The sequence below is a fragment of the Lampris incognitus genome, chromosome 13, assembly GCF_029633865.1.
Source record: "Lampris incognitus isolate fLamInc1 chromosome 13, fLamInc1.hap2, whole genome shotgun sequence".
In the NCBI taxonomy this organism is placed as follows: Eukaryota; Metazoa; Chordata; class Actinopteri; order Lampriformes; family Lampridae; genus Lampris; species Lampris incognitus.
Window position 1 is genome coordinate 47,076,302 of NC_079223.1, and position 10,147 is coordinate 47,086,448.

Sequence of the window (10,147 nt, forward strand, 5' to 3'; positions counted from 1 at the left end):
GTGGACAAGAGCAACCAAAGCAGCTGCAAAGCACCGGCAACACGCCACCGGGAGACTTGACTTACCGCCTGGGACAGATAGGGGGCGCACCAGTTTTGTGTCCAGTAAAAGAACTGATTTTATTATCGCATGATGATGTCACTAATAACCAATTGTGTATTTACAGAGATGCTCCACAGTCTTCCTGTCCGTTCCGATGTCCCTCGCCATCCGCAGGTGCCTCGCCTCTTGTGTACGAGTCTGTGTCCGCCGTGCCTGTGTCTGTATGAGAGCACGTGTGAAGGACGTAGGGCAGCTCCTCCATCCTGCACATGTAAAGCCCTGGCTGGGGCAGCGCCCAGCTCCACCCAAGACCGAATAACTCTTGTAGACTACTGCCCGTGCCTTCCAACCTACTATAAATTAGCTGTGTTGTCCGTCGACCGTTGTACCTCTTCTAGTATCCCGGTGGCGTATTATTAGGCAGTGCCAAAACTGGACTGCACTTTAGCCGACAAGCTGCTCCCACTATGGCGTCTCCCCCGGACGCGGATCGGGAGCGCCGCGGTCGGACCAGTCAGTCTAATGCATTTAAGGGAACGTATTACGTTACAAAGTGTATTTGTGAAGTTATGTAATCAGAAAAAAAAAAACACGTGGTTACAGCAGGTTCTTCCAGTTAAAAAAACAACAACAACAACACAATATCCCCCCCCTCCCCCTACATCCAGCTAATTTATGGCAAAATTTACAGTCAGTGCCCAGTAATGTGTGTACACGTGCGGTTAACGAGAAGGCAGTTGAAGATGTCGTGTTTTTTACCGCCCCGCCCATCCCACGTTTTGCCTGCCTCTCTCTTTAACACCAAAATGATACATGTGTAAATTGATTAGGTTTAGGCAGCCCGGTGGCGCGCGTGGTCGCCTCACAGCAAGAAGGTCTTGGGTTCGAGCCCCGGGGTAGTCCAACCTTGGGGGTCGTCCCGGGTCGTCCTCTGTGTGGAGTTTGCATGGTCTCCCCGTGTCTGTGTGGGTTTCCTCCGGGGGCTCCGGTTTCCTCCCACAGTCCAAAGACATGTAGGTCAGGTGGATCAGCCGTACTAAATTGTCCCTAGGTGTGAATGTGTGTGTTGGTCCTGTGATGGCCTGGCGGTCTGTCCAGGGTGTCTCCGCCTGCCGCCCAGTGGCTGCTGGGATAGGCTCCAGCATCCCCGTGGGCCCTGGAGCAGGATAAGCGGTTTGGATAATGGATGGATGATTAGGTTTACTAAACCACTCTGAGGTATACTGTAGCATAGAGCCCCCCCCCTCCCCCCCACGTGCAGGAGAGGAGAGGTACACGTGGTGGTGTATTCATGCCAGTTGATGGTCAGAAATGCAGCGTGCGACGCACGCCACTGGAAAAGTGCACATTTTACATGCACGCATCCAACGTTTCATGTAGCTTCGGGCAGTAAATCCAATGCTAGACCGAGAGGAAGGCTTTGCGTTTGAAGGAGCTCACTTGATGCTGCAAGTCAAAGCAGAAGGCAGTCCAAAGCTCAGCTGCCGCCTGCCGGGGGTGGAGACAAGGTGGATACCACAGGCACTGAAGTCACCTTTACATTTGCTGTGGTGTCTGTCAAATACAGAGCCTAACGCGGCTCAAGCAATAATGTTCTCTACGATGTGTCGTCGTTCACTAGTCCTGCCTCTCTTCCACTTGTCCCGCCTCTTTCCACTAGTCCCGCCTCTCTTACACTTGTCCCGCCTCTTTTCCACTAGTTCCGCCTCTTTTCCACCAGTCCCCGCCTCTCTTCCACTAGTCCCGCCTCTCTTCCACTTGTCCCCGCCTCTTTTCCATTAGTCCCACCTCTTTTCCACCAGTCCCTGCCTTTCTTCCACTTGTCCCGCCTCTCTTCCACTAGTCCCGCCTCTTTTCACTAGTCCCACCTCTTTTCCACCAGTCCCTGCCTTTCTTCCACTTGTCCCGCCTCTCTTCCATTAGTCCCGCCTCTCTTCCACTAGTTCCGCCTCTTTTCCACCAGTCCCTGCCTTTCTTCCACTTGTCCCGCCTCTCTTCCATTAGTCCCGCCTCTCTTCCACTTGTCCCGCCTCTTTTCCAGTAGTCCCCGCCTCTCTTCCACTAGTTCCGCCTCTTTTCCATTAGTTCCACCTCTCTTCCACTTGTCCCGCCTCTCATCCACTTGTCCCGCCTCTCTTGCACTTGTCCCGCCTCTTTTCCACTAGTCCCGCCTCTTTTCCACTTGTCCCGCCTCTCATCCACTTGTCCCGCCTCTCTTGCACTTGCCCCGCCTCTTTTCCCACTAGTCCCGCCTCTCTTCCACTAGTTCCGCCACTTTTCCATTAGTCCCACCTCTTTTCCACCAGTCCCCGCCTCTCATCCACTTGTCCGCCTCTCTTGCACTTGTCCCGCCTCTTTTCCACTAGTCCCGCCTCTCTTCACTAGTCCCGCCTCTTTCACTAGTCCCGCCTCTTTTTCATTAGGTCCCATCCTCTCTCCCACTAGTCCCGCCTCTTTTTCATTAGTCCCATCCTCTCGCCCACTAGTCCGCCTCTCTCCACTAGTCCCGCCTCTCCTCCTCTCACAAGACAGGACAACAGTTGAAAAGGATGAACGAGTCAGAGTTGTACAGTGACGAGGCCATTCTCATGATATGCACCCCCCCCCTCCAACCTTTGTCATTCTCTGTTTTGTATTTTCGGCAAGTTTATGTTCACTTTAATTTTGTATTTGGAGAAAAATCGAAAATGGGGCTGGCTCTGAATGCCGGAACAGTTGTTTGACTTTTACTCCTGATCACAGTAAAACCTGTCCTATACCCGCATGTACCAGGTCTACTGCAGCGCTTTTCAGTAGTGTGAGACGGTCAGAGACCAGCAAGTGACACAACCCCCCCATTTCAATAAAGGGCATAATAAATAATAATCCGTTTTAAAATAAAGGCTTGTAGAGGGCGACCGGGTAGCATAGCTGTCTATTCCGTTGCTTACCAACACGGGGATCGGCGGTTCGAATCCCCGTGTTGCCTCCGGCTTGGTGGTGCGTCCCTACAGTCACAATGGGCCGTGTCTGCGGCGGGAAGCCGGATGTGGGTATGTGTCCTGGTTGCTGCACTGGCGCCCTCCCTCTGGTCGACCGGGGTGTCTGTTCGGGGGGGATAGCGTGTGATCGTCTCACGCGCTACGTCCCCCTGGTGAAACTCCTCACTGTCAGGTGAAAAGCAGCGGCTGGCGACTCCACGTGTATGGGAGGAGGCACGTGGTAGTCCGCAGCCCTCCCCGAGTCGGCAGGGCGGGTGGAGCAGCGACCCGGACGACCCGGAAGAGTGGGTGATTGGTCGGGTACAACTGGGAGAAAGGGGGCGGGCGGCAGAGTCCAAAAAATACAGACTTGTAACTACAAAGGGTTGAAAATGTTTAGTCCTAATACAAGAGCTAGTTTATAGGTCAGTGCCTATTGATATTGTAGCGAATTTGGGGGGGGGGGGGCAGTCCGGGAGACCGTCGCCACAGCCGGGACGCGAACCCATGTCTTCCGCACCGCAAGCGACAACGTTAGCCACTGGACTAGAGGGTCTGACGCTTCAAAATGCACGTTACAATATATCTATTTTGAAGTAAAAGACACAAAACAAAATTGAACACACCCGTCACCTGTTAACAAAGCAGAACGGAGAACATGAAAACGTACCGGGGGGGGGGGGGGGGCAAGGCTGCTCCCTGACGCCACGCGTAAGGGCAAAGGTCAAAACGCGCCCTGGGGAAAAGACGTTGCTCGCTCTTGTTAAGCCTACACAGCCCTCTCTGGAGAGGCCAACCTGCGTCCCAGAGACTCCCGGCCTCCCACACCGCCATACTTCCTTGCGGGGGTTGAGACATTTTCTTATTCCCCTTTCTTTTCCCGCCCCTCCCCTGAAACTCTTTGGCGCCCCCCAGTGGAGGCAGGCCTCACACTATGAAAACCACTGGTGTAGAGCGATGAGAACCTACTAACCCGTTGTACTGACTGTCTAGTTAGCTAGCCTCAACTGGTTTGCATTACATATTCAAGATGTGTATATTTTGTACAGATTCAATAAAATCACTATGCAAAAAAAAAAAAATAAGACTGGTGTGATTTGCTAAGGACCGTGTGCTCTTTACTTACCCCGACTCGTCTTTTTAGGCCTACTCCAAATATCCAACTGTACATTTCAGTTTTACTTATACCTTGCTGATGTGATAGCCGCACCTGCTTGCTTTTCAGTGTCACATTCCAGTCTGGTGTACAAGAGGAGAACCCGAGCGCACATCGGGTGGTGTTCAGTCCGTTTCGGGCGGAAACTACGAGAGTAGGGGCGGCACGGTGGCGCAGTCGCCTCAGAGCGAGAAGGTCCTGGGTTCGAGCCCCGGGGTAGTCCAACCTTGGGGGTCGTCCCGGCTCGTCCTCTGTGTGGAGTTTGCATGTTCTCCCCGTGTCTGCGTGGGTTTCCTCCCACAGCCCACTGACAGGTAGGTCAGGTGAATCGGCCGTACTACATTGTCCCTAGGTGTGAATGTGTGTGTGGGCCCTGTGATGGCCTGGCGGCCTGTCCAGGGTGTCTCCCCGCCTGCCGCCCAACGACTGCTGGGATAGGCTCCAGCCTCCCCGCCACCCTGAGAGCAGGATAAGCGGTTCAGATAACGGATGGCTGGATGTTTACAGGGGCCTGTATTTGAAACGTCAGACTACGCAGTACAAAGAAACCAGAAAACGAGATTCCACATATTTAATACTACGTTGCAATGTAGCAGTTGCGAGCAAGAAAGTTGAGAAATAATTTAAATATACACATAATCATACTAATCACACTCTCTAGCCCCATCCTAATGAGCCTCCACACGTCATGAAACGTACTACAACTAATTGGCTACGCATGATCGGACACAAGGCAACGGGTGAGGAGCCAGGCGACTTCACATCTTTGAAAACATAAAAATGGTACACAATTACAAACAGAAATGGAAGTGCAAACACTCCAGCGATCCCTTCTTGAGGGATCCTAGCTTTAAGCTGTGTACCCGCCCGTCGCAGCGTAGCGCCTCGTCGCCATCAGTCACGCTAGAAGTGATGTGAAACTACACCCCTTTGCTAATGAATAACATCTGAGTGTGATGTCTTGTTATTCAGGTAGATTACCCAGGATCGTGATTTGCTGGCAGTTGTCCACTGTGAAGAGATGTGCAGATGGCTTTCACCCACAAATGGGTTAGTCGTTCGAAGAAAAAAAAAAATCCATTTCCAATTCTTATGTCCAACCCTTAAACAACATTCTCTCTCAAAGAAAGAGGTGGTCAAACAATACTTTACAGCATGTGGAAGAACTCGCAGCATCGCAGAATGGATGGCTACAGCGAGGGCATCAGCGAGCCAATCTTAAAAATCAATACCTCATTTAAAAGATCGTCTCTTTTAACCGTCCTCTTTGTCCACATTGTCCTTCCATCTTCTCAGAATGACACGTCTGTCACTGAGTGAGCGACGCTGACACCCGGGGATTTAAGATGTAACTCAGAGTGATGAAATTGTCCATAAAGGGGCAATTACTTGGCCACTTTTCGGATCTCTGCCAAGACCCAGATTGCCAATGAAAGGAGAGCCACAGAGCCCGACTGGTGGGTCGCAGCCAGGGGAGTAGGAACGTACAGTAGCAGGGTGCTGATACCAAGCGCAACCTGAGGAAGGAAAAAAAAAACAGTTTAACACTTACACATAATACTGAAGCTGAGTGGACATGATGTGCTCAAGGGCACTGACTGAAGGCCTACCTGTCCATACGCCATTGCTGTTAGGAGGCTGATAGCAATCTTAGCCCTCCTGGGTAGTGCCACTCTCCTTGAATAAAGATACAGGCCTGTAATAGCAGCTAAAGAGGAGATTCCCTGGAAATGGTGAAAACAAAAGAAGGATAGTGAGCTCTACTACCTTTTAAAGAGCAAATCAGGTGAAAGAAAAGCCAGATTTCACCGAGCTCAAATGCCGTAAAGACGAAATGGTTTGACGAATTACGGCCTACCAAAATTCTGTGATCAAACTGCACAGTGGTAGGATTTTCAAAGAAGTTCTTCAGGGTGGGAGAGAAGGCCAACAGGTCATCAGGGATCCAGTTCTCCCCCATTTTAGGGAAGGAGTTGTACACCAGCCCAGCATCAAGACCAGCAACAAATGCACCTGCAACAAAGCAATCACAGGGAAGTAAGGTACCCGCACAGATGCTGACAAGCAAATGGATATATGGCTGCCTCCATGTGTGATACAGAACAGAACAAAACAAACAAGCATTCATGAACTAGGTTTTACACACATGGTTGCTAAAATTAGCGGAGATCATAATACTGTATGTGACAATGTCTTGATGCGAGCATTCTCAATAATATCCAATCAAAGAAGGTTGAATCGGTTCATCTGGACACAAGGTTTATTGACAGATATGTTTCATAAACTCATCTAAGTGACCTCTTCAGGCTAAACTGACTGCAGGTATCCCACTGTTATAAACAATACAGTTGCATAACGACCAAAACCAATGACCAGTTTCATATGCAAATATGGGCGTGACCATTAACTAGTTAGGGCCCTGACACACCAGGCTGACGGTCGGCCATAAGCCAATGTCGGGCCGTCAGTGAGCGTCTGTGACCCTAGTTTTTGCGGTGTGTCCTGCACTGTCGGCACTAGTTGGACCCCTGTTGGCAGCTTTTCGGCCAATTCAGCATGTTGAATCGGTGGAGCCCATCAGTGAGAGAGATCACTCTGATTGGCTGTTAAGCTTAGCGAATCAGAATGTACATGCTAGTTGGCCATCAGCTGTAAGTCTTTGCGGTGTGTTCAAGTGTTACTTTTTGGCCCAGACGGCAGGCGACGTAAGATGACAGTACAGTCAGCCTTCGTCGCCACTAGTTGGCTTGGTGTGTCTGGGCCCTTACAATGGCCATGTGTACTATTCACAGCACTGTAAGATGGCAACAGATGTACTCTTAGCCCCCCCCCCCTCAGTTCAGGGATGGTCGTCCCCTCTTAACACAGATGGCCTCTGACTCCCCGTTCAAACCAGCGTTCCTTCCAGGATGTGTGCATCCTCATCCTTGAAAGACTGGCCACTGGCCTGTAGATGTGTGTAGACTGTGTAGACTTGACTTGTACAGTGGGGAAACAAAACAGACGCTGGCCAAGAGGATGACACAACACAGAAGAGCTAACACGACAGGCCAGGACTCCACAGTCTACACCATCTACATCCCTATCAAGGATGCGCATATCCTCGATACGGAGGAACGCTGGTTTGAACAGGGGGTCAAAAAGGCCATCTATGTGAAGAGGGAACAACCATCCCTGAACCGAGGGGGGGGGGCTAACAGTACAGCTGTCGCCATCTTACAATGCTGTGATTGCAAACATTCCCAAATCCTCTGTGAACAGTACACATGGCCATTGAAACTCTAGTTAATGGTTACGCCATATTTGCATATAAACTGGTCGTTGGTTTCGGTCATTATGTAGTTGTATTGTTTATAAGGGTGGGCTACCTGCAGTCAGTTCAGACTGAAGAGGTCACTTAAATGAGTGATGAAACGTATCTGTCAATAAACGTTGTGTCCAGATGAACTGATTCAACCTTCTTTGTATGTGACAATCTAACCACCCAAATACAGTACCTGAGAGAGCTGTGAGAAAGACCAATCCACCAGTGCCCTTGGCAAACCTCCGGAGCTGTATGAGACGCTTAGTCTCTGCCAGCTAAGAATAAGATGGAGACAAAACCCATGTTGACACTCATTTCTTCAGTGTATATATATTTTAGGAATGGAAAGTCTAGATCCAAAAGAGCACCATAATACCTTGTGGGCAGGCAGCAGCAGGGTGAGGCCAGTCCAGAGACTGGCGCAATACAGTAGCAAGGCAGAACCCAAATGGGCAGACAGACGATACTGGCTGACCCGTGGAATGTCGTAGGACTCAGGCTTTTCCTCCAAGCCACTCTTCACCATGTACCAGCCCAGTAGGCCCTGGCAAGACATGCAGATGTCAAATGTTGCAAAAAGTCTTTCATCCGAATTGTCCATACATACATAACTGACTTACTTCTCTCTCACCTGGAAAAAGACAAATCCACACAACCCCAGCACTCGTCCCTTCATAGAGCGGGAGAAGTACCCCTTTCTCCAGAAGTAGATGGTGGGCAGAATATAAGCCAGTCCAACAAGCCTGCCCCACATGCGATGACCCCACTCCATGTAAAAAATGAACTTGAACTCGGGCAGAGTCATGTCATGGTTCAATCTGTTGCACAATAGCAATATACAGATTGTTGGATTAGAGCATATCAGTGTGAGCTGTGTAAAAGCAACCATGCTGAAATCTTTATCTGGAATGTAAAAGAATGAAAATGGAGATCAAGTAGCTCACATTTTGAATTCAGGGAACTGTTGGTACTTTGAAAATTCTGCATCCCATTCTGCTTGAGTCTGAGGAGGCTTCATCTCTCTTACCAGATGCCAGTCAACCATAGACAGACCTGATTCTGTTAACCTGGTTATTTGAGCATATATGAAAATAAACAATCAGCAATTCAACATGAAGTTTTAAGATTAAATCACCACCAGAGTAAAATCATTACTTTATGTCATTGTACCTTGTGACACCGCCCAATACAATGGCCCCCACCACCAGTCCACTGCAGCCAAGTAACCAGCGACCAACTATTCGGTTTGTGGCTGCATTAGGGACAGCAACTGCTCCTGGGATGGAGGAGGCCCCTGCTTCAGCCGTGATGGTGCTCTGACCTCTCCTCATCAGCCATTGCCGAACTTGTGGATTCCGCTGATATTGTAGAAAGGAAAAGAAAAAACACACAGCGGGAGTTTGATTGTTGACCCACAGTACATGGCGGCTGGCTTCCCACCCCCTACCCTCATTAACATTGCCATCACACCCAAAACACTTACTGTATTACATGAACCCAGGCACTCCCCAAAAGCCATTCTTAACTCTACTCTCATCTGGTTGCTAGAGGCAATAGCCCGGAAAAAAAGCCTGCTTTTGAAGGAGTTTCACCCACTCTCGTAGCAGCTTTTAACAAAATACACTGCTCTAAGTTTTTGACCCTATCAGTGTCTCACTGAATGCAATGTAGGTATGTATTTGATAGTTTCTGTGTGCCGCCCAATGACTGCTGGGATAGGCTCCAGCATCCCACGAGGCTGAGTAGGATAAGCGGTTTGGATAATGGATGAAATGGATGTGTGCCTGTGTGAGAACGTATGGATGCACAATTGTAGACACGTTTGGAGGTATACTATATATGCAGACTGTGGTAAAAAAAAAAAAAAGTTCCTCAAGCAGCTCAACAACGTATCTATCTCTGCATATCTGTTAAAGAAAACTGAGACAGTGTATGTGGATGTGACTGTTTGACCCACACAGGGCCGAGGAACATCACCCGATATTGTATATTTGTTGTTTTTGTTTTATATATATATGTTAGTTTGGATATGTATATTCTTGTCATTTTTGGATGTGTTATTGTCTTTGTGCTGTAGTACTGCAGTGGGCTGGGGGAAAAGGCATTTCGTTTCATTTCATGTACGGAAGTGCATGAAGTAAAATGACAAAGTGTTCCTGAGTGATATTAGCTAATTAACCTGGTAATATGATAATGTGGCGAACTCGACAGAAACCAAAGCCACCATATATCTCATGTAGCTAAATGCTGCTTTTGGCGCACTCCTTGGCAAGCTAACCTCACTCCGACCTTTTGCATCCCAACGACTCCAGCCCTACGTCCATACTCACAGTATTTAGTCGAATTCCTCTTCCAGCACCTCTACAACTGCCAACAAACGCTGTCCTTATCGATAGAAGTAACATCCTCGTATCGGAGCAAATCTGGTTGGATTAAACAGATGGCAAGAATCGCTTACTGTAGGGTTGGGAAAAAAAATTACACAAACATGTTTCTTAACACAGCGGCGCGGATTCAACTCTGACCCGCGTGACGTCATAAAAAAGCGACGGCGCGGAAAACGAAGAATTCTGTAAAAAAAAAAGAAAGAAGTTTGAACCTCAACAAATTAAACGAGAACGCCGATCAACTAACATTTTCAGAATTATCTTTTTAAATTAAAAACAAATTAAGTAAGTAAAAAAA

At 48.9% G+C, this 10,147-nt stretch overlaps 1 protein-coding gene across 1 annotated transcript; it reads right to left on the minus strand.

Annotated features, from left to right (window-relative positions):
* Nucleotides 1-4,725: 4,725 nt before the first annotated feature.
* On the minus strand, nucleotides 4,726-9,915 carry LOC130122981 (cytochrome c oxidase assembly protein COX15 homolog). The gene is made up of 9 exons (XM_056292080.1): nucleotides 9,793-9,915; nucleotides 8,633-8,820; nucleotides 8,407-8,529; nucleotides 8,094-8,280; nucleotides 7,839-8,006; nucleotides 7,656-7,737; nucleotides 6,017-6,171; nucleotides 5,769-5,882; nucleotides 4,726-5,675 (listed from the first exon to the last, which is right to left on the minus strand). The coding sequence occupies exons 1-9, from the start codon at nucleotides 9,865-9,867 to the stop codon at nucleotides 5,544-5,546; spliced, it is 1,224 nt and encodes a 407-aa protein (XP_056148055.1). The 5' UTR covers nucleotides 9,868-9,915; the 3' UTR covers nucleotides 4,726-5,543.
* Between the last annotated feature and the right edge of the window lie 232 nt (nucleotides 9,916-10,147).